At 41.1% G+C, this 24608-nt stretch overlaps 1 protein-coding gene across 2 annotated transcripts in view; it reads left to right on the top strand.

Moving 5' to 3' along the window:
- The first annotated feature begins 1648 nt into the window (after positions 1–1648).
- TMEM196 (transmembrane protein 196) overlaps positions 1649–24608 on the top strand; it is a 30091-nt gene continuing 7131 nt past the window's right edge. Inside the window, exons 1-2 of one of the 2 annotated variants that reach the window (XM_069960476.1) lie at positions 1649–1795; positions 22715–22771. In XM_069960476.1, coding sequence (XP_069816577.1) covers positions 1649–1795; positions 22715–22771 — 204 coding nt within the window. Of the gene's footprint in view, positions 1814–22714; positions 22772–24608 lie in introns of both variants that reach the window. The other variant, XM_069960475.1, reaches the window with a different exon arrangement.

The raw sequence follows: 24608 nt of genomic DNA, 5'->3' as shown, positions 1-24608 counted from the left end.
TATCCTACAATGCATTCTTCTCCAAAGACTTAAGTGCATCCCCGGACGCAACAGCAGTCTCACCCACAGCTGCCAACCTCTATACAGTGGGTACAATATACCTAATGTGTAAGTCAGAACAGTACCTTTAAGACGAGGTGTCTGCTCATATTTTAAAATCTATGCATTTTAACACAAAACATAGATTCTTGATAGGAAGGGAAAAAAATTACATTATAAATGTTCATTTATCCTCCTAAAAAAATGTAAATTATGGATATTATAATTATGGATAAAATATTAGGATATTTTTAAAAGGGGTCATCCTTACTGGAAAATATTTCTGTAGATGTTACATATATGGAAATTGTATATGAGATCACTGTATATAATACATTGCATTTCCATAACATAATGCTACTATCAGATACACTTCATATTACCATGGAGATGTTTATATGATGACTAATAGAACCTTTCTTTTAACACATATTGTTGTCGAGAGGTCATTCTACTGGGGGATCTGCAAGGCAATGATGTGAAGCTGAAAATTTACTGCATCCTATCACTAAGACAGAATGTAACAATGTTAACTATTACGGAGTTGCCATTTGCTCTATTTCCTATTATAGTCTGTAATATATTCCTTGTATATATTGTAATATATTCCTTGCAGCTTCACTTCAGTTTATGGTATTTGGTAATGGTAGAGAGTCCTGCTCTGTTTGCTCGGATTCTGTATAGCCCATAGTAATTCTGGTTTCTGTGCTGTCCATCAGCTGCTGTCCATGTGCTCTTCTGATCAATACCCAGGAAGCAAATTCATGTAACATTCATCATGTGTCTGGCTGTTTTTAGAACATGCATTATAGTCAGTTTGTTATGGGATCTACCCTTTTAACTCAGCACATATACAGCAGCTCAGAAACTGTACAGTTTCTGTCTTACCAGCGAATGTCTGTGATAAAGGCAGAGGTGATAAATCTCCTGCCCCCTGCTGCTGCTGCTGCTGCTAACACCGAGGCTCTGCAATTCCAAGAGGAACAGCTCTTTAAATTGCTTGTGTCTCCTCATACTGCTGGAGACACCCACCTCTTTATGCTGCCTTAGGCAGTGCCTAATCTTACCTAATGGAATAGCCCTTCCTGCCTGGTACATAAAACCTCAGTCTGCAATAGTGACACGAGACAAACTAGGAATGACTCCTGTGTAGGTTATACGTGATAGATGTAGTCGACGGGAGATTTAATGAAGGCAACTGAACGGGAGAGCTTCATATGTGAAAGAGAAGTGGATGGTTCAGCACTCTGGACAGCTGCTCAATGTGAACGGAATGAATTAGAGGGTTCAGCACTCTGGACAGCAACTCTATCGGAAGGAATAGCTACAGAGTGAATTGAAAGCTTCAGCACTTTAGACAGCGGCTATTCATACGATGAAGATTCTATGGTTGCTACGATGATTGCCTGTTCACTTGTAATATCACGCTGAAGTTTAAATCCTTCACTAGGAGTTTTCCTTCTTTCTGTCTGATTATTGGTCATCCATCAACATGTCTTGCAGGAAAAGTTTGGATAAAGTCAGAGAAGAAGAACCAAAGAAGAAGCTCCTCTAAAGGTTGATACTTGGTTTTCTTGCTCGATCTGAAAGGAATGATGACTGGAGAAGCATGTGCACCAGTAGCCAAATCATTGGAAGCCTCTTGGTGCTCTCTGTGTTGGAGATAGGACTGGGCTTATCCAGTGTGGCTGTGGGAGCTGTCACTTTTGCAAGAGTCAGGACAGATCCACCACCACAGCTGGGAGACTCTTCTCCGGTATGGAGCGGGGCGTGTGTACGTTAGTCATTTCACTATCTTTTCACTATTATGAATTGCAGTTTTGCTTTGGATAATTTTCCTTCATATTTGCAAAAAATGCTATAGTGTAGTTTTTCATTGCCAATGAGTGTGAATGCAAGTAATCCTCGGGTCAATATTGTTTAGATGATGAGGAGGATTACTATAACATTGTGCCATAATTAACACCTATTTCATTTCAATGTGACCTTTGCATCTTGTATGGTAACTGAGCTGCTGCGAGAAGGGGGCATTGTATGACTGTATCTACTGTAGTGTATCATGTACTGTGCATTCTGTCTGATAATAGAAGCATTGTTTAAATGATATATTATATATTCTATTATTTAAAGATTTTTTTTTAGAAGTTACAGTAAACATACATCATTGCCAGGTATATATAGATAATTCAATACATCCAAAGATATTTTTAGTTCACCCATTTTTCTTTTAAATACCGGTGTTCTGAAAGAACTAGATGTCATGACTGGTTTGCTGGGTGTAAGACAAGTGAGAGAAGTAATGGGAATGCAATATGTTAGAGTTTATATGTAGAGTGCCATCTGGTTATTACTCTGGATACATATGTCAGGCAATATGTTGCCACTGCGATACACTTGGGTCCAGAAGTATTTGGGCAGTGACACAATTGTCATCATTAGATTCTGTGCCTCTATGGATTTGAAATAAAGTCATTAACATGTCAGTAAAGTATGGATTTTCAGTTTTAATTTATGGGGGGGTAAGCAAAACTAATGTATTAACCATTTATGAATTACAGACGTTTTTATATAGTCCTTTACTTTTCAAAAGCTTAAAAGTGGACAATTTACAAAAAATTGGCTTTCTGGTTCAGTATGATCAGTTTCCTTAGTATTCCTGGATATATAGATCTGGAGTTGATTCCCTGTGTTAAATTATTTGCACATGTGTTCTGGGACAAAAGGGTGTCAGTGCAAGTAAACTTTAGGGATAACCAAATCACCCAAGGAGTACAGAAGGAGGTCAAAGTGGATGATGGAAGACTATAGCAAACAGGGTGAAGCATCAGCTCCACTGCAAGTCTTCCAAATGTGCTAATGAGTGCTGGCCAAAGCAAAATCCAGCAAAATAGGAAATTCAGAATCTATTTAGAAAGCACGTTTTTTAATTCATCTCTTTAAAAAAATATAGAAAGCCAAATACAGCTACAATGACAACAGGAGTACAAATGTCCTACATGTATCAGACATACCCCTTAAAGGGAATGTCTCATCTAGATTTTTTCTTTTTTTTTTTTTACAGATCAGAGCCAAATGCTGAAACATGTTCTATTTTCTTTTTCTATTTTCTGTTTTTATTTATCTGTACATTATTATGGGGGCTGCCATCTTACATGAGTTGTTTTAACAGCATTTATTGATATGCTTTACAGCAAGCCCCATGGACCATAGGACAAATAAGAAAGTACCCATCCCATTTAGAAAAATGAGAGGCTTATTTCCATACTCAGTGACCTTTATAGAGGTTATTCTAGAGGGAGGGGGCAGTGAATTGAGAGAAGTAGTTATTGTGATGTACCTCTGTTATCTGTATGCTGGTATGACCCATCTTTGTAATTATATCTGTGTTTATAAGGAGGACACTGCTGGAAAATGATCTCTACAGAACAGAAAGTCTCATCTAAGTTCTAGGCCTATTGGCCAGAACTGAAACAAGATATCAGAATTATTTTAAAATATAGATAGTTAGGGTATGTTCAGAGTAAATTATGCAGAATTATTTTAGCGCTCAATTCTTTGAGCCGAGAGCGGAGGGAGCGGAGGCGCGCAAGCCCTCCCATAGACATGCTATGGCACACTGAAACAGGCAGGATTCCATGGTGGATAGTTCCGCCGTGAAAATTCCGCCTGATTTACTCAGTGTAAATTGGCCCTAAAACTTACCCTAAAATGGCAAAACATTTTTAAACATGGTCCTTAAGAATTATTTCCTTGGTAAAGAAAAACCCTGTTACGAAATTTAGCCAAGCTAAGAACACTCTAAAGTTGGTCAGAATATCAATGTCAAAGCCTACAATCCATGTTTTCCAGGCAGTCCTAAGGCTGTATCCACTTTCTCCAGGCAGTGGGATTCAAATGCCCATCGTTTCGATTTACAAGAACTCGAACTTTCAGCAAGTTTGCTCATCTCTTATGGGCACATAAGGCTGTCAATGGAACTGTTACCATCCATATACTTTTGGAACCAACTGTATCTTTTAGAGTTAGAGCCTACAGTAAGGTACTCAGTTGAGTACTGCAATATAGGAAACATGACAGTTTTATGATGGCATTTACTAATTAGATCTCAGGCTCTATGCTGAATCACCTGATTATGACGTGCAAACTGATAGGGAGGAGAGCCAAAGAAAAGTGATACCACTCGTCATGACTACACAATATTTAATCCTGGCAATGCTGATTTTATCGGGCAATGCTATATGGAAAGAAATGGTGATCATTTGTGCTTGTGCATCGCTTTGTGCTTAGGTGGGTCTGAGTAAACAATGAGATTGTTGCTTTGTACAAAATAGCTGAGATGAAATTTTGTATATTAGGAAATCAATAAATAAGTAGACTGTTGTCTTAAACGACTTTTCTCCATTTAATTCCTAACATATTTGCAAATCATTCATTCATTTACCAAATGTGACCAGCTCTAAAGTCTTGGCCACTAGGTGTAGAGGTGAGACTATGCAAGCCTGGGCTGTATACCTGCATGCTGAGTCAGTTTCCCTGCTGGCTTCTCTCTTATCTCTGAACACCAATAAAGCTCTGGGCAGATTTCCCTTGTCAAAATACCAGTGCAGTTACTGCTATATGTCAACTGTGCTGCAGTGTAATATATATGTCTATTTCTATATTGTCTAAATCTTTAGCCCAGAACATTGCCAGTATGTCCAATCCAGTGCACTTGCTGCAGCACTATGCTATGTCATAGCAGGGAGAAGTGCATGCTGTGCTGTGATTGGCCAGAGAAGCCAGAGAAATGAAGCCCTGTGTGTGCACTACGGGCAGACATCCGAACTCTGGTCTCGCCCCTGCACCATGCAGTCCTTGATAAAACATTTTTTCAGGATGACATACATGGAGCACTTTTCATGTATTATTCTAGTCAATTGTTACAATAAAGGGTTTAGATAGATCTCTGTAGGTAACAGCAATCAGACATCTAGACAGATAAGTATTGTGTTTTTCCATAATAAACTCCAGATCAAATCCATGGCAATATGTAACCCCGAAGTGAGTATGTTAGCAGGGGTGCCCTCTTGATAGCTCCTACTGTATAGTTTGCAGACTTGGTATCTCCGGTCACTCACAGTAAATGCAGGGTTTGTGATCAAAAAGTGGGATCCCATGTATTGCTATGTTGTGGTCTACTGTTTCTGTAGGTTCACATACATGTAATGCAGCACATGCACCTTTTTACTGGGTAAAAGGTTTTCATCATGTATCCATGTGTATAATCCGTGTCCTGCAATTGTAGACAAAAAAAAACATACTAAAGCACAATCGCACTTTCTATATTTGTCATACAATACATTGTAACAGAGGCAGAATAAACAATTGCCCGGGGGTTATTGGCAATTCCCACCTATGATGCTGTTCTTTTGCTGTTAATTTACAGTTTTCAGGATTTTTTTTTTTTGCATTACAAAAGCCTCGCAACATTTTAGTGATTCTGCATCCATAGGAATGTCATGTCACAGTCCTGAGGTTGCCTTGGGGTTCTACAGTTTTAAAGTGTCACTGTCATTAAAAAATTTTTTTGCAGAAATCAATAGTACAGGCGATTTTAAGAAACTTTGTAATTGGTTTTATCAGCCAAAAAATGAATTTTTATCATGAAGAAGCAGTTTGAAGCTCTCCCCCTGTCTTCATGATTTTCCTATGGAGAGAGGGAAATGAGGCACCAAAACAGGACAACAAAGAGTTAATTTACAGCTACATCACCAGGTTCTCTCCTCTGAAGTCACCACTGACCTCTCTGACCTCTGAATAGCACTCTGAATAGCTCCCCCCTGTGTAATACTTTGTTCTCTGCTCTCTGCTGCCCGCTAATCTCGCTCCTCCCTCCTCCTCCCCCCTTCCCTCTCCAGAGCACAGACAGGATCCGACTGATGAAAAACATTCGAGATTTCCTGATTCTGAGCAGTGGATGACAGACAGGAGAGGAGGGGGGACCTGGGAAAAGGCTTTTTAAATGCAGATAATGGCATATTTGCCTAATAAACCCAGTTACAAAGTTGCTTAAAATCGCCTGTGCTATTGATTTCTGCAAAAAAAAATAAAAAATTATTATGGCAAACGTCATCAAAGGCTATACGATTGGTTGACAAATAACGTGACAGACCTGTGAATGTCACCTAGTCATCCCTCAGCAATTTGGAAATTATTATAATCTTATAATTTATTTTACTCTATATTTTTATAGGGACTGGAGCATTGTTTTTCATTGTTCTCCATCTCCTGCATCTCTTCACACTGACAATTCTATGATGACAATGAGGATTACAACAACTCATAAGAAAACTTGTGCAGAACCTAGTTGGAGACGTAAGGGCCCCTCTAATGCTCCAGACACCCAGGCTGTCCCTGACTGCCAAAATAGTCATATTATGGAAAGTGAGACAGCAATAGCACCACATTAGGTAAGGGGCAAATAGCAATTTACATAGAAGATATAGTCTTCCTCACACTGCATAAAACAAATCGTAGTGTATTGCAATGAATTCTAGAAAACCTGTGAACAGAAATCCCTTTTTATATGGAGATATATGCTACGACCTTTGCTTGTCCTTTGTGGATTTTGTAGATAAGGTTTTAGAAGTAGTGAACTGTTACTTTTATTCTGCACATATTTTCAGCTGAAGTCTAAACGTCCCTGTAGATAATGATTTGTTTTTGTCCACGGCCTTAATATAAGCTGGAATTCTGTCTTCAGCTGTTCATGTAAATACAGAAGAAAAGCTTTGAAAAAAAAATCTGGACTGTAAGATTCCTCTTAATGCTGTGTGGTTTGAATAGAAGCGTATAATTTAATGAGTAAAGTACTCCAGTATTAGCAGTCAAGGCATCGCTCCCACCTCTAATTGATTTACAATGTGGGATGATGACTGAGCAATAACTTTACTGTTGTGCTGCTTCTTGTCTTTCTTGTCTACTGCCTTTCATCTTACCCAATATCTTATCATAAAGTGCCCATTCCTTATATCTACATATAAAAATGCACTGGTTAAAAGTATAGACATCTTAAGGCAAATGACTTAACAGAAAGCAAACAAAAGGTTTAATTTTACTTTTCTATTAAAAAAAACAACATTTTTTTTTACCTCACACTCTCTGTTATTTCCTTTATTACTTGCCTCCATTCGCTCTCACTCTCTGCTATTTCTTGCATTCCCTCTCACCCTCTGCTATTTCCTTCCTTCTTTCCTTCCATTTGCTCCCACCCTTTGTCATTTCCTTCATTTCTTTCTTCCATTCCTTCCCACCCTCTGTTATTTTCTTTATTCCTTCCTTCCATTTCCTCCCACACTCTGTTCCTTCCTTCTCTCACTCTTATCTCCACCCCCCCTACATACACATACACATCCTTTCTTCCTTCCTTCTTTCCATCCCTCCTTCCTTGATTCCTTAAAAGAGAAGTCCGGTGAAATTTTTTAATAAAGTATTGTATTGCCCTCCAAAAGTTATACAAATTATTACGGGAAATGCTTATGAAGTGCTTTTTTCCCTGCACTTTCACAACACGACTCCCAGAGCTGTGCGGGCTGTGGCTGCTGGAGAGGATGATGGCAGGGGGATGCTCAGTGTCCCTCCAGTGCCCTGTGTCCCTCAGTGTCCCCCTGCCAACATCCTCTCCAGGAGCCACAGCCACAGTTCTGGGAGTCAGGTCGTGACTTTTATCCAGGAAGTGACATCACCATGTTATCCAGGAAGTGACATCACCATTTTATCCAGGAAGTGACATCACCATTTTATCCAGGTAGTGAAGCCTTGATGTAGTAGTAAGTGCAGGGAAAAAAGCACTTTATAAGCATTTCCTGTAATAAGTGTATATTGGGGATTTGTATAACTTTTGGGGGCAATACAATACTTTAATAAAAACTTTCACTGGACTTCTCCTCTAATTTAATCCATTCACCCATCCCTCCCTCTGTTCCTTCCTTCCATCTTCTTTGCTTCATTCCATTTACTCCCACCTCTCCCTCCCATCTGTTCCTTCCTTCCTTCCTTCCTTCCTTCCCCTATCACCCTCTGTTATTTCCTTCATTCCTTCCATATTCTCTCTCAACCTCTGTTTCTCCCTTCTGTCCCTCAGTTCTTTTTTCCCTTCCTTCTTTCGCTCCCTTCTTCCTTAATTCCTTCATTTCCTCCTTACCCATCTATCCTTCCTTCTTTCCCAGCACTGTTGCCTTGCATTGCTGGGGATTGGGAGACATCTGCACTTAGTTTGTGTTTGTGTGCCATCCCTCTAAGTTTCCTCCCACACTCTAAAAGCCTACTGATAGCGTCATTAATTTACGTGCAGACAAAGAAAAATATGCCATGCTTTATGACAATTTAGATTGAGAGATGAACAAATTAGATTGTGATAGAGAACCTTATATGAGTGATGACAACCTCTGTACACTGCTGCAGAATGAGTTGGTGCTACGTGTGAATAATCTGGAAATAAATCACATCAATATATCAACAACGCAATAAACTCAGAAAGAGGTGGGATCTTTGTTTACTTATATGAATGGCTACATTGCTGGGATAATAGATCTGTGCCCCGAGGTCTATAATATGCCTTTTTCTATCTACATCTGTAGCATCCACCAAAGCTAGTTTTGTTTTCACCCGAGGCAAAGATTTGTACTAAACCCCCCCCCCCATATTTATGTAGTGTTTTTATTGGCTTTATCCAGCCATTGAAACTTAATCGATATTCTCAGGACAGGACATCAATATTAGATCAGTATGACTCTCAGCACTCTGTCGATCAGCTGGCTGAAGATTTGTGGTGTGCCTATGAGTGCTATAGTCTGGTCACTGTTTACACTGCCTACAAGCTGGATAGTATGCACCTACATACCATGCACCACTGCTACAAACAGCATGCTCATTGCAAGTATGAATATACTTGGAGCTGGTGTATACATTGAGGAGGACTAATACAGGCACCTCTTCATACAGCTGGTTGCTGGAGGTGCTGGGAACCGGATCCCTCTAAATGTGACAGCTGCAGCCCAGGGCAAAGCTGGTGACTAGGACCACCACTCTGCAGGCGGCAGCGCTATACCAGAACTGAGGCCCCTTCAATCTTAGGATTGGTGGGTTCCCACAAGCAACTGGACCCCACCAATCAGAAAGTGATGGTAATCACTTGTTAGATGATAGATAGACAGACAGATTCTACTACAAAAAAATATCAGCATAGCATTAGCCTAACTTGTGCACCACCAGGAAAGATCATCAGGGCTTCTCTGCTATCAGTGTCCGGAGGCCTTGGAACCAAGAACATACTAATAAATCACCTTGGATGAAAAAATCCTCATAGTGATGTGAAGAAACCCTCTGAAGTGAAGCTCCACTTATAGATGCCAGGAACCTCACTAATATATAGTCCAAATCTGTATATTATTTTTTTCATTTTGAAATCTCTTTACTACATTTATATCATATACATAGAAAACATGTTTCAACCACCATATAGAATAACGTTTTTAGAAATGTTATCATAGAAGTAGTGCATCCAATATTTCAAGTGAAATATTGGTGTGGCAGTGTTTTTCGGCACCAGCTGATGATAATACTGGTTGTTGTGTCAGCTCAGCCAAAGGCGTTGTGTTGTGACGCCAGTGCTTGTCCAGAACACAGGTCTGATGTTGGTACCTGCTTTTCTGTAGTATGGCTGCTTGTGTTCCCCAAATAGTTACTACCCTGCTGAGTTGTAGTGGATCCCTTGGGCTCTTGTCATGGCAATCCTGAGTGGCAACTGACTCACTGTGACTGTCGGTACTGCCACCAACAGAAAGGGGAAATATAACCCAAGGTGTGCGGTTTGTGTCTTTATAAGTGCTGGTGCGTATAGAATATGAGTCCCAGTGAAAATAAAACAACTTTACTGTCAAGTTCTTCAATAATACAATACATTTTTACAGAATAGATAAATCTTCACATAGACTTTTAGTGCTTGACTTTGTTGTGCTTGAGGAGGTGCTTGAGAGTAGAGTAGAGAAGAGGTAGTTGAAGCGGTGCTTGAAGAGTAGAGGAGAGGAGTGATTCAGAGAAGCCCCAACCCAATGTAGCTGTGTACTCTGCCAGAACCTGAAAATATACTTTTCAGTGAAGTGTTTACTTGTAGTTGGGTTTAGACTTTGGTCTGACCACCTTTAGTTTCGCGCTACCCATCCTGTCAGGGTACTACAAGCCCCAGTCGTGGTTATCTGGGTGTAGTTAAGTGTCCCAGTTTCCATAGAACTTTGTCATTAATGCTGGAGCGACGAGTTTGCCTTTCTCTTTTCTTTTAATCCGGGGCCCTGTTTCAGATATTTCTCACAGTTTTATACTTATGCTAATATGGTCTTCTGGTACACTGGAAGCGGCTTAAAACCTCCAATGCATAGGTATGTTCTCTCCTGGTAATGCTCGCCTTCTGTATTCCCTCAGGCCCTGGTCTGCGTCAGCTCCTGTCCTGGATGACTTGTAGGGAGCATGAGATGATGCACAGGCCTGGGCTGGAGACAAAGAGACCCGCCCCAGTCACTGACTGGCTGAGAGGGGCATCCGTCGCGATGTAGCTGTAGTGCAGCTAAGAGGACAGCCGAGTGGGGTCCAGGAGTGGACGCAGCACTGTGCAGGCACCGGGACAGGTGAATATAACTTCCTTTTTATGTTCCCTCCCCCCCCGCCCTGAAATATTTTTTTTGCCTCCCATCTGACTTCTCCCTTGATTCTCTATTTCCTAGTTGTGAAGTAGCTACAGTAGGTATTACAATTCCCTGAATGCATTGCTTTCCCTTAGCTATTCATTAAAGTTCCTCACCTACTTCTGCTAGTTCTCCGTCCAAAGCTGATGCAGAACATCTCATTTCACAGCAGATTAATGTACAATTGTTGAGTTTGCAGCACCTGCTGCATTTATTCCCTGTCTGCTCTGTAGCATTATTCATCACAAGGCAGCATGCTGTAATCACACCTCACTCTCCCTAAATGTCCCAATAAAGATATATCTGTATCTGTGTACATGACAGGGAGCTGATGATTTGGGCTGTGGGGCTGGTCAGAGGTGATGACATTACTCAGGGGCCTGGGGCTAGAGCTCGGAGACAATATCCAGCCAAGCTGTGTAATAAGTAGATGATGCATTGTCTACAGAGAATTGGAGGAGACAGGGAGCTGTAGACAACGCACATTTTGTAGTTCTTTTTTTTTTTTTTTACTTCCTTTCAGAAGTGAAACATACAAAACCATGCTGAAGCCAGTAGTATTAGTGATAACACTATATTATTTAAACTATAAGTTATATGTCTTAGGTGAGTGTTATTCTTCAATTCCAAGGCTATGTTCACACAACGTATGTTTTGCAATTTGCAACAACAGCTGTGATTTACACAAAACATATGTTGCATTGTGAATGAATGAAATCCGCTATAGTATAGTATACGCTCTGGCCGGGATTCCATCTGGCTGCACGAAAAACTGACATGTCAGTTTTCTGCGACCACTGTTCATTGAATAGCGGCCGCAGAGAACCTGTCAGTTCACACAAAGGAGCGTGCGGCTCTGGCCACACACTCCATTGTGTGCAGCGGTGAATTCAGATGCGAGCACAGCAAAAATGAAGTTCATCTGGCCGATCCTGCAGTACCGGGCGGGATGATCTTCAGTAACACCGGCCAGGACACAGAACGGCCGGAGTTATACATAGTGCGAACCCAGCCCAAATCTGTATATTATGCAATTTTCTTTGAGAGTAACTACTACTTAAAGGGATTATCCAAAATTTGTGGTTAATAGCAATTTTTACTACCCAATTGTATAGTAAATTGCTTTCTAATTGCTTCTAATGTAAAGATCTAATCTTAAAGCGCAACTATAAATTTCATTTGCCAAAAAATGAAATTCCTCAAATAAAAAGCCCGCGTGTTACCTTTTAAAAATTGCCCTAAACTGCGTTGATAGCATGTATGCTCGCTGAGATATCACCAGTTGTTTGGCTCAGAGGAATAAATGAATTTTTCTTCTGGCTGACTAAATGTGGGCGTGGCCTATCCCTCATCTCCCTGGCTGCGTCCCTCCATTCACTGAGCAGCACCTTAGCAGATGTATCACACATAGCAGGATTATCTACAGCCCCAACATGCAGTATCACAATGTAAGATTAGATACAGAGCCCCAGCAGATGGTATCACACACAGTGGGATTAGATACAGTCATCTGCTCTCATTACACTGTAGGATAATGTTAGCCAGACAGGGGGGGACCTGTTGCAGACATCTGATAGTGAATGTTCTATGTACTATGGAAGGACTACAGCTGTGTTGTGCTGGGACTTGTAGTCCTCCCCTCAGTGACTCACCCACTCTCCCTCATGCAGTACATTGGAGTGATGGTGGCACTGGAAACACTTGTCTCTCCATCCAGCTCTTCCCCTGCGCTGCTCCTCACACACAACACCCTCAGCTCTGCTTAGTCACCTCTGTGAGGGGAGGGGGGAGAACCTGCTGCTAGGAGGTGAGGGGAGGGGGGGAGGAGGTTTTGTTTATGTTTCTCTCTGTGTCAGGGCTGTTATCTCATCCTCCTGTCAGAGTCCATACACTCAGGACGGATCTGCAGGGAGGGGGCGTGTCCAGCAGCAATGCAGAAATAAGTCAGAGCCAGAGAGGGCTATAAGCGCATAGTCAGCCTTATGTATTTAAAAAACTGTTCATTTTAGGTTATTAATGTGTATTGCAAAAAGTCTTATCATGCCATAAGCTAACTAAAACTGAATGGTCAAAATATTTTATAGTTGCGCTTTAAATTCTTCAGCCACCGCTAATCAAATGCTGCACGCTCGAGTCTGGATTTTCACTTACAAACCCTGCCCCGATCTCTTCCTCCCAGATTTTTAACCTTTGCCCGGAGTACCTCTTTAAGGATTGTAAGCATCAAACTATGTATTACAATTACCCCATGTTCTATATCTGTGCCTGAACAGCTGTTGAGGTTTTTTATTATAGTGTAAATTGGAAATACATAGCAGCTGGAACTATTTGGAGTCTTTACCTCCTTCTATTATCAGATATGTGATTGATCTTGCTGAGCATAATGGGCTTTTTTGGCATTAGGTGGAGAATGACAAAGAAACACAAATAAGAACAGTCTGGAGGTAAAGAGGCTAAAGCTACTTGTTATTAGGTAGTTACAGTTCCAAAACGCTCAATACAGTGCAGTGGAGATTGGCAACAGGACTGATATAATGAAAAATATGTCAAGGACAATGGGCCTGCTTAGTCAAACCAGAGGTCATTTGAGTGTCCAAATAGTGATTGAATTGGTATAGTCCTTTTCCACTTCTTTATTGTGTGTGGTGTGTATTTTTATGAATATTTAACCTTTTTACTACCTCTAATGATCAACTGAGGAACACTTCTTATGTTCACCTCAATATGTGAATTTATCTTAAATGAGTGCTCTATTCTATTGTATTAGTTTTATTCATGTGCAGGCTACACAATCCAGCAGGCTGTAGTAGAGAAAAATAAAATAACTGGAAAAATCACAAGATCATCCCAACCGGTACTGCAGTACTGGCCTGATGAACTTCATTTATGTTGAATTAGAAATCTGTGTGTGCCCACATCCTGATCTACCATAGGACACAATGGAAAGTGCAGCCGGAGCTGCATTTTCCATTGTCAGAAATTCAATGAATATCGGCTGCACAAAACTGACATGTTATTTTTTGCCGCAACCACTAGGGATCCCAGCCAGAGTGTATACTATGTGTAAACACTCCGGCTGGGATCCTATTGACTGCAGTGCAATCAATGCATATGGGCAACAATGGCCGTGATAAATAGAAAATATACATTGTGTGAACTTAGCCTTCAAGGGAATCTGTCAGCTGGCACACCTCACAGAAAATTACCAAAAGGCACCATACTCACTAGGGGACTTCCAGCTACAACACATTGTCAGCACCTTAGGTAGGGCCCAGGTACTGACAGATTCCCTTTAAAGTGTACCTGTCGTTATAAGGGTATAAACCCACACACCGTATATGCAGCGTATTTACTGCTGCGATACGCAGCAAACTCGCAGCAAAATCGCAGCAGATTAGATCTAAATAACTGAACACAGCATCAAATCTGTACCAACAAATCTGCTGCGTATTTGTTGCATATCTGCTGCATATACTGTGTGTGGGTTTATACCCTAAAAAAACTTTTGACATGTCGTAGAGACATGTCAAAAGTTTTGATCGGTCCAGGTCTGAGTGTTGAGACCCATACCAGTCGGGAGATAGAGCGGGGAGAAGACGGGCTGCATTGTGTTGCTATACAGCATGACTCTTTTTTCACCCGCTCCCAATCACCTCTGCTCCTGTCACCCACTCCCATCTCCCACGCTTCCATCTCTCAGCACTCCTGTCTCTCACCGCTCCCATCTCCCCCCTCAAGTCACCTCTCCTGTCTCTCCCCCCTCCAGTCACCTCTCCTGTCTCTCCCCCCTCCAGTCACCTCTCCTGTCTCTCCCCCCTCCAGTCAACGCTCCTGTCTCTCCCCGCTCCTGTCACCTGCTCCCATCTCCCCCCACTCCCGTCACTGCTCCCGTATGCAATTAACAGACGTCTATCGTTTTTAACGGAGTGGAAAAAAATCACGCTCCTTGAAAAACAATGGACATGTGAATAAGGCCTAATGTTGAGGCCACATGAATGGGTGGCTGAACAATTTTGCTGCCTAAGTTTGCCGATTATTTATTCTTAACTATCTCATGGGTGCGGCTATATGGTAGCTGTTACCAAGTTGCCTATAATATGGTGAAAGGTACTAACTAGAGATGAGCGAACCGGGGTCAGGTTCGAGTCTATCCGAACCCGAACGTTCGGTATTTGATTAGCTGGGGCTGGTGAACTTGGGTAAAGCTCTAAGGTTGTATTGAAAACATGGATACAGCCAATGACTATATCCATGTTTTCCACATAGCCTTAGGGCTTTATCCAACTTCAGCAGCCACCGCTAATCAAATGCCGAAAGTTCGGGTTCGGATCGACTCGAGCATGCTCCAGGTTTGCTCATCTCTAGTACTAACACAATGAGATGACTAGTCAAAAACGAATGGAATAATTGTCCTTTGAATGGGTGGTGCTCACACAAAAGACGGTCATGGCCACAGATATGACGAATGTCACAAGAAATCTGATCTAGATTACGGAAGGTCTGAAGTGGTTTATTTATATTTAACAATGACTGAAAGGAACCAAATATCCTACAGCTTAGGACTGTTATATTTATGGTATTTGAAGGCAGCTTATCTATTTTGGAACATACATTTTTGGCCATAACAAAGACAAATAACATATATTGATCTCAATAAAGTAAAAATGGATCAATACACTCTAGGGACCCGTTTCACGCTTCAGTGGAAATGACCAACTTAATTTTAACCTATGTGACTACAATAAAAAGATAATATATTGCATCATTTCACTCCCCCAGTCTGTTAGTAGCTAAATCACTAATCGTGTATTATGTATAATGTAATGAACTAGACAACCCCAAAGGGATGAACATATTTGGCATCAAGAGTGACCCGTAGAGGCAAGTTATTGCATGTGTACAGAGATCTCTGTGTATAAACTAATAATGCCCAAGTGACTAAAGCAGTGACCCTCTGACATGGACTCCATCAGATCTGTTAAGGTGTCCTCTGGTATTTAGCAGCAGATATTAAAATCGGCATCTGCAACTTGTTTTTCCGGTAGATCGCACAGATGCTGGGAAACTTGGAGGCCAAGTTAAAAAAATTAAATTATTTGTCATGTTCCAAAAACCATTTGCATCATCAGTAAAAAGAGTAATGGTTTAAATCACGTTTTTAAGTTCAAAATGTTTTTTTTAAGAATTTTTGGTGAATTTTTTTTTTTTTTCATTTTACTGTCTATATTATAAAATATTCCTAAAATATTGCAGTTTCCATTCTCACCACTAGGTCTAAAACTGAGCTGCTGTAAACTTATCTATACAGAATTAGGCTATGTTCACACAACGTTGTCAAAAGGCAAAAGGCGTCCGCTTTTTGTGTTTAAAAAGACGTCCGTCATTGCATCATTTTAATATGCTTGACAAAAATGCATTAAAGTCTGTGTGTCTTTTTCACACATTGTATTGAATAACGGACGTCTTTTGAAGCGGACATATGCAGTACAATGTGTGAAAAAGACCTCCGTTATCCCATAGACTTAGATGCGTTTTTGTCAGGCATACTAAAATGATACAATAACGGACATCTTTTTAAACGCAAAAACGTACGTCTTTCCTTTTTTAGGCCATGTTCACACAACATTCTTTTTAAGTAAAGAACGGACGCTGATTGCAATTGCCTCAGCGTCCGTACTTTACTGCAGGGGCGGCATTGCATTGAAATCAATGAATTGTCGCCTGCTGTGTTCTCACGTCGTTATTCTAATGCCCGATCTTTAGAACGGGCGTTAGAAAAATGTGCGCGTCACCTGTTCACCAGAAACATCAGCTGTTCACACAACGCAATGTGCAGCGCTGCCGCACATTGCATTGGAGTGAATGGCTAATTGATTTGCGGGCACAGCCGCCGGTGCCCGCAAATCAATCGTGAAAAAAGAACGTGTCTGCAGCCGATACGAGGTATCGGCTGCAGGAACGGGCTGAGTGCAGCCCGACGGCCGGCTGTTTAATAGCGTCCATTGCTATGCAACGGACGCTGTTAAATGTTGTGTGAACATAGCCTCACAGTGAAAGATGACCCCAGTAGATAGATAGCACAAGTATAAAGGTCCCCTTACACTTTATAACTTTCGGTTGAACCCACCGCTCATGGCAGGTTCTGCCTTCAGTATAAAGTTTATAAGACTCTCCCCAGACCACCAGATGATGTCAGTGGAGATAGGGGTCGGGTGTGATGGAAAATCACTGTGCGACTCTTTTGTTTTCTCAGAGATAAACCGCCACCAGAGCTGTCTGGTTGTGACTTGCCCCTCACCTCCTCATAGAGAACACAGTTTTGCCATGCTGAATGTTCATGTGTATGGGGAGGATGGGAGGGATATTAAAGGTTTATGTCCACCTTTAGACAACAGCAGCTCCCTGTGGTCACAATGTATGCTCAGCAATGTTTCACATTCTTCTATTAGGGCAGTATAACATGACCCGATATTCCGGATAAGCGAGCGCCAATCTGCTAGATCAGAGCTTGCTTACTGAGCCTATTTCACGGCACAATAATTGTGCAAGTACTGCACAGACATAGTTAACAATGTCCAGCCCTTGCTGTATATAGTAAATAATAAAGTATATACATTACCTCTCCATGTTACCCTGTGTTCCTCCCGCTTCTCCCCGCAATTGTGCCTGGAACTTCAGAGACGGTTTCTGGCTCACTGGCAGTCACTGGCCGAAATGGGACAGCACCGCGGACAGTAATTGGCTGAGTGGGCTGTAACTTTAAAGACCAATGTAGAAGGGGGGCGGAGAGTTCGGAACACCAGGGAGCGTGAAGAGGTACTGTATATATAAAGTAAATTTTTTACACAGTCATAAGCTACCAGCCATGCATCACTATTATACATAGCAATGCACAGTCAGCGGCTAATGATTTTAGGCAGGACCAAAAGACACGATCAGCAGACGATCATTGTCAATGGCTGATCTTTGTCTTTATTACACTGAGCAATAATAGTTTATCGCTCTGTGTAATAAGGCCCTTAGGGACAGATCTTGTCTGTTTTTGTCGATGTCTACAAAGCTCGCTGTAAAGCATGTTACTAAATGCTTTTTAAACAGCTCAGGCAATATGACCCCCCCCCCCATAGCAAGGTATAAAAAATAACAATCAGGAAAAAAAACTGATTAAAAGAATAACATGTTTCAGTAACCGGCTCTAATCAAGGTGATACATGCTCTTTAAGGAATTTTATTACCTTGATGGGCTGTTCGCGGCTGGCATCAATGTATAGGTATATGGTGCATGGTACAGAAACCTCTATAAGAATATCTAGGTTTCTTAGCATTCCATTTACAATTAAAGGGGAACTCCACATAAGGAAAACTTGTTTTCTATTAAAAGTAGATTAAAAGTTACATAGATGTGTCTATACAATGTATTACCATATATGTGCGGTTCAGCCACTCTGGTAGCTGATCTAAATCCAGGAAGTGAAGAAAATGGCCTCTGTGCCAATTCGAATTGTCTCCTGCTCCCACTGCTCCCCCACCTTAGGAGAGAAATATTCCATGCCTCTGTCTCACATTGTGTGTGTTTGCTGAGCACAGGCTGATGACAGGGGGCAGGGTGTGATGTCACAGGAGGCTTGGCTGGATCCCCCAATCCCCTAAGTTATTCACCATTTCTGACCAGCCAGAAGCAGGTCCTGCAACTTTGCTGATTGTGCAGACGTCTGCAGGGAAATTAGGGCTGTGTTCACACATGTTGGAGTTTCATTGCAGTACTGCAGCGTATTCACAAAAATTATGCAGTAACACAAGTAAATTATGCTAAACGGCACAGAGTTTCAGAGCCGGCACTGCCAATCCCACCTGGAGAAAAAATGAGGCATACACAGTATATCCCATGTAAGATAATATCGGATAAAGTCCTTATTGTGGGTCTCAACCTCAAAGATAATAGATGCTTAATCATAATATGTGCGTGGAGATGAGAAGGAAAAAAAAATTTAAATTAAATTTAAAAAGTTCTTTACTTTATTCCAATATCAGCGTTACAGGTAGAGAATACAGTGCGCTGTGTGGTGTTACAGGTAGAGAATACAGCGTGATGTGTGGTGTTACAGGTAGAGAATACATCGTGCTGTGTGGTGTTACAGGTAGAGAATACAGCGTGCTGTGTGGTGTTACAGGTAGAGAATACAGCGTGCTGTGTGGTGTTACAGGTAGAGAATACAGTGTGCCGTGTGGTGTTACAGGGAGAGAATACAGCGTGCTGTGTGGTGTTACAGGTAGAGAATACAGCGTGCTGTGTGGTGTTACAGGTAGAGAAAACAGCGTGCTGTGTGGTGTTACTGGTAGAGAATACAACGTGCTGTATGGTGTTACAGGTAGAGAATACAGTGTGCTGTGTGGTGTTAAAGGTACAGAACACATTGTGCTGTCTGGTGTTACAGGTAGAGAATACAGTGTGCTGTGTGGTGTTACAGGTAGAGAATACAGTGTGCTGTGTGGTGTTACAGGTAGAGAATACAGAGTGCTGTGTGGTGTTACAGGTAGAGAATACAGTGTGCTGTGTGGTGTTACAGGTAGAGAATACAGCGTGCTGTGTGGTGTTACAGGTAGAGAATACAGTGTGCTGTGTGGTGTTACAGGTAGAGAATACAGCGTGCTGTGTGGTGTTACAGGTAGAGAATACAGTTCTGTGTGGTGTTACAGGTAGAGAATACAGCGTGTTGTGTGGTGTTACAGGTAGAGAATACAGCGTGCTGTGTGGTGTTACAGGTAGAGAATACAGTGTGCTGTGTGGTGTTACAGGTAAAGAATACAGCATGCTGTGTGGGTGGGACCACAATGAAATGATAAAGTACTGCAAATAATTCAGTAGCACAATGAAACTGCAATGTATGAACACAGCCTAGATGTTCTGCAACAGCCTTGGGTGGGGAATGGGCAGGGTGGAGGATTGTGATGAACAGCTGAGGGAAAGCATTGCATTCTGGAAGCTGTGGTCCTGTGTACAACTGATAAACCAGAAAGTACAACCACACAATACAGAACAAACCGCCCCAAAACAATAGATTTTTGGTAGTTTCAAAACGGCAAAAGATAGGTAAGTAATGTTATTTGCTTCTGCAGAAGTTTCATCCCCCCCCCTCTTTATCTGGAGTTTCCCTTTAAAGGGACTGCCAAAGATAGCAAAGAACATAGCTTGACTACCTTAAGTAGTCCCCGATAGTCTAAATGGACTTGTTGTCCACATACTCAACTTCATTCAAAAAGGGGCAGTCGGGACCTCCATTTTCGTGACTGGTTGAGGTTCCAGGGGCCAAACCCAACCGAACAGACAATATTCTTCACACTATGTGGATATTAGATAGATTGTAGTCTTGAATTAACCCTGTAGAAATGCTTTCTTTTTGTGTTGCCATATTCCAAGAGTGAGATTTATTTTTTATTTTTCTGTTTATGGAGCTGTGGGAGGGTTTGTTTTCACAGAACAAACTGTAGCTTTGATAGTATTGTAGTGTATATATGACATGTTTTTTATTATATTTTGAGGGAGGTGTGATGAAAAAACAACAATTCCATAATTTTTTTTAAAGCACTCACCATGCAATATAAATAATGTTTTCTTAATTCTGTGGCTCAATATGATTACAACTTTAAAAAATGTATCTAGTTTTTAATGTTTTACTAGTACAGTAATACCTTGGTTTCCGAACATCTCGGGTTTCCAAAACTCCTTTACAGTAAGAAGTGATGCAAGATGCATCGCTACTTAGTGCTAGTCTTTAAACTCTGTGGGCCTGGCACTCTGAACCTGACTCATGGAGTGTAAAAAATGATTAAACACAGTTAAATACATTGTTACTTATGGGAACACACAGTTCAGTTCTTGAACTGCTTGGTTCTAGAACAGCCGTCCAGAACCAATGGTGGTCAAGAACAGAGGTATTGCAGTTTTGCACAATAAAATCACTTAAATTTTTTTTAAGCTGTAATTTTTTTTAGGGTGGGGGGTGGGGTTGATCGGGCCACATATGGGTTGATTTTTGCATGGTTGGTTGTAATTTTTATTGGTAAATGTGACCTTTTAATTGCTTATTATTCAATGATTCTAGTGTCAATGTGACTAAAAACAGCAATCCTGGCAATGTGTTTTTTTATTTGCTGTATATTGCAGACATAAAGATTATAGCCTCATTCACACGTCAGTATTTTTCCTCAGCATTTGCTGATCAGAAAATACTGAATCTTTTGCAACCCATTAATTTCTATGTGAATGTGGCCTATGATGTGGTCTCTGACTATCATATTGGCCATTTGGGTCATCATGATTGCATGGGCCATACAGGGAGCAGCTTCTTCCTGTCCACCACCTGTCTGGACCCAAGCCGTATATTATAGCCAGCTTTCATTGCCAATCACACAGGCTCAGCCTCCTAACCATTTTTTGGCTGCACAGTGTATGGTCAAAAGTATTGCCTTTTATTTACAGCCCCTCTTTTGTTAAAAGGATTCCCTAGAAAATAAGATAAAGATAGGTTGTTCAGCTGCCAGAAGTACTTGTAGTCTAGACTGGAACCGGACAGCAAGTGAAAAATTATCCAACATTACATCATTTCCATTAAGCAGTAACCTGTCCTCCAGGGAAAGATACTCTTTGTAGCTACTCTATACTTTGGGTGGGGGAGCTCAAAAATCGTCCAGCTGGTAAACCCTGCTGTGGTCAGGCAGGGGTTAACATCTTCCGGTGTATAAGGTGAACCCCTAAGAATCGTCTTGAAAGTCAGGGGTCATCTTATACGCCCAGTTGTCTCATATGCTGAAAAATACGGTATTTAATCAAACCTATTAATTTTCATGACAGTAGGAGTTTGTTAGTCTTCATAAGTATAATGTAGTGGCATAGGTTTCTAATCCCACTTTGTTGTTGGTAACTTTTGTGATACATTGTGAAGCATTAGACTTTGCGGAGATTCAAAAAGTTTCCCCGCTGCCGGCATGATATTGATATGTCATTTTGAGGACAGGGGTTCACTCACCATAGGCCTACAAAATTTGCCGGGTGCGGCGATCAACTGATAGCCGCTAGGAGAGTGGTGGTTCAGAGCAGGGTCTCGGTATGACCCCTCTCTGAACTCCCCTAAGGGTGCGATGACATACGGGTATGTCATCGGTCCTTAAGGGGTTAAAGGGATCATCTCTTGAAGCAAACTCCTCTTCATACTTCCTATTAATCATATAGATATCATAGGGGGGGAATCTTACACTCAGGAACCTCCACTATGAGCCAGAACTGAGACCCATTCTGTAAGATTGGCTTCTGTATCAGCAGACTTGAGATGTCCACGTGGATGGTCACTGATCTGTATGACCATCATGTAATGTAAATGTGAGGCCAAAAAAATATACCAGAAAAGAGTTTTCTCATTGAAAAATACTAACGACCATTACCACTCAGTCTTGATGTTTCAACTTTATTCCTTTGCATTGTCATCTGTTTTGTCAAACCCAGCAATGGAATTTAAAGGGGCTTGAACCGGATTTTGTTTTTATGCTTTAAAAAGAAAAAATAAAGCATACTCGCCAGCTCCAATCCCTTACCTCTGCCATTCTGATGTGCCCTCTGCCTCTTCCTGCTTCAAAGAAGGCCGACCCTACAGGAACTGCCTGCTCAGCCAATCGCTGGCTCAGCTGGGTCAACACTGAAGCCAGTAATTGGCTGAGAGGGCATTCCTTGTGGGCTCAGCTTGTCATTGGAAGCATAAAGAAGCGGAGTGCACTGGGGACTAGAAGCTGTTGGAAAAGCAGTGACAGAGGATCAGGCCAGGTGATACTTTATTTTATATTTTTCCAGCACCCACATTTTTTTCCTCTGAAAATCCCATTAAGGACTAACAAATGCATAAATCCACATTATGTCCACAGAGTGTGTGATTATTCAGGTAACACTTTGTTTTTCTACATTGCAGTTTCTTATTTGTGGGGTTTGCGGAATCTTCTGCGCCAAAAAGAAATCGGGACTCATAGTAAGTGCCTATGTAAAGAATTTTCTATGTATTATGTTAAAATCTAAAAAAGCTTACAGGGGTATTCTCATATTAGCTAATATAGTTTTACTCGAAGGGCTCGTAGAGTAAAATATATTCAGAAATACTTTAGTTTACCAAACTTGTCTCCTCCTGATAAGCTGATCTTTCCCTAAAAGTGTTGACTGCACGTTGTCTAGGTTTCCGGCCACCACTCTGCTCTAAAAGCATTGGTCACGACACGCCAATATTTTTAGTATTAAAACACAAAATGACAGGTATGTGGGGTTTTTGGCTTTTGTGTCGCACACCATTAGTAAATAGGGCGTAACAGTAAGGGTATGTTCACACTGAGTAAAACGGGCGAAAAATCCAGCCTGCCTCAGTGTGTCAATAGGATGCCTTCCGCGCCTTCGCCGTTCTCCGCTCAAAGAATTGACTTGAAAATGGAGGTGCACAAGGCAGGCAGGATTCTGAGCGGAGCCCGCAGCAGAGGCTTTGCCGCAAAATTTCGCCTGTTTTACTCGCACCCATAAGCGTGCAGGAATAATGGACACAAAACTAACATTTTTCTAACCGAACCACATTAGTAAATCAGCCCCACAGGGTATATGTACTATATATATACTACAGCTATGTATACACCAGAGTGCTTTTAGAGCAGACCTAAACAATAATAAGGGAAAGAGCAGCATATCAGGAGAAGCACACGTTTCCTTAATGAATGTATTTGCAAAGACATTTAATAAATAAATGGTAGATACAAACTGGAGAAATGCTTAAGAGTATGTCATATCTGCAAGACAGCAGGAAAAGAAGCTCCTTAAGCAAACATTGCCCAAAGTAGTCCAAACATTGTCTTAGGACGTCTGTCATTTTGAATTCAAATAATGGCCGTTATTTCATAATGATTTTTATTATTATTTATTTAGTTATAAAGTGCCCTTAATTCCAGACGTGTGAATTCTTTCGGCGGAATGCGGAATCAGCCGACCCATAGAATGGTGAAGCCACCCTTAGGGTATGTTCACACTGAGTAAAAGGGGCGGAATTCTGTGGCGGAGCCCCACCGCAGAATTCCGCCTGTTTAACTCGCACCCATAAACGTGCAGGAATAATGGACACAAAACTAACATTTTTCTGACAGGAGCACCTTAGTAAATCAGCCCCACAGGGTATATGTACTATATGTATATACTACAGCTATGTATACATTGTCTTAGGACGTTTGTCATTTTAAATTCAAATAATGGCCATTATTTCATGATTTTTATTTTATTATTATTATTATTTATTTATTTATTTATTTATTTATGAAATGCCCTTATTCCAGAGCGCTATACAAGCAATAGGGTAAGGCTGGGTTCACACTACATTTTTGCAAAAAAAACAGATGAAAAAAAACGGATGCATTTGTGTGCATCCGTTTTTCCATTGACTTTTATTTAAAAAAAAAAAAAAAACAGATCAAAACGTATCCGTTTTTTTTAACATAGACAAAAACGTAGTTGACATCATTTTTGTGTCAGTTAAAAAAAAACGGATCCACACAAATGCATCCCTTTTTTTTTCATGAAAAAAACGTTTTGCAAAAACGTAGTGTGAATCCAGCCAAACGAACAGGAACATTACAAGATCAAAAACACATTATGTGACGGCAAATGGCAGACTGATACATGGGGGAAGAGGACCCTGCATTACAATCTGTAATGATGCCTGCTATTCGGACCTAAAATGATGGCCATCCAAAATGACGTCCAGAAAAAGACATTGTGGGAATATAGCTTTAGGCTAAAAATTTTGCTTTCAACTAAATGACAGGCATCTATCGTAAATG

Source organism: Dendropsophus ebraccatus, chromosome 2 (genome assembly GCF_027789765.1).
Source record: "Dendropsophus ebraccatus isolate aDenEbr1 chromosome 2, aDenEbr1.pat, whole genome shotgun sequence".
NCBI classification, from domain to species: domain Eukaryota; kingdom Metazoa; phylum Chordata; class Amphibia; order Anura; family Hylidae; genus Dendropsophus; species Dendropsophus ebraccatus.
This window is presented reverse-complemented; position numbering and strand designations above follow the sequence as displayed.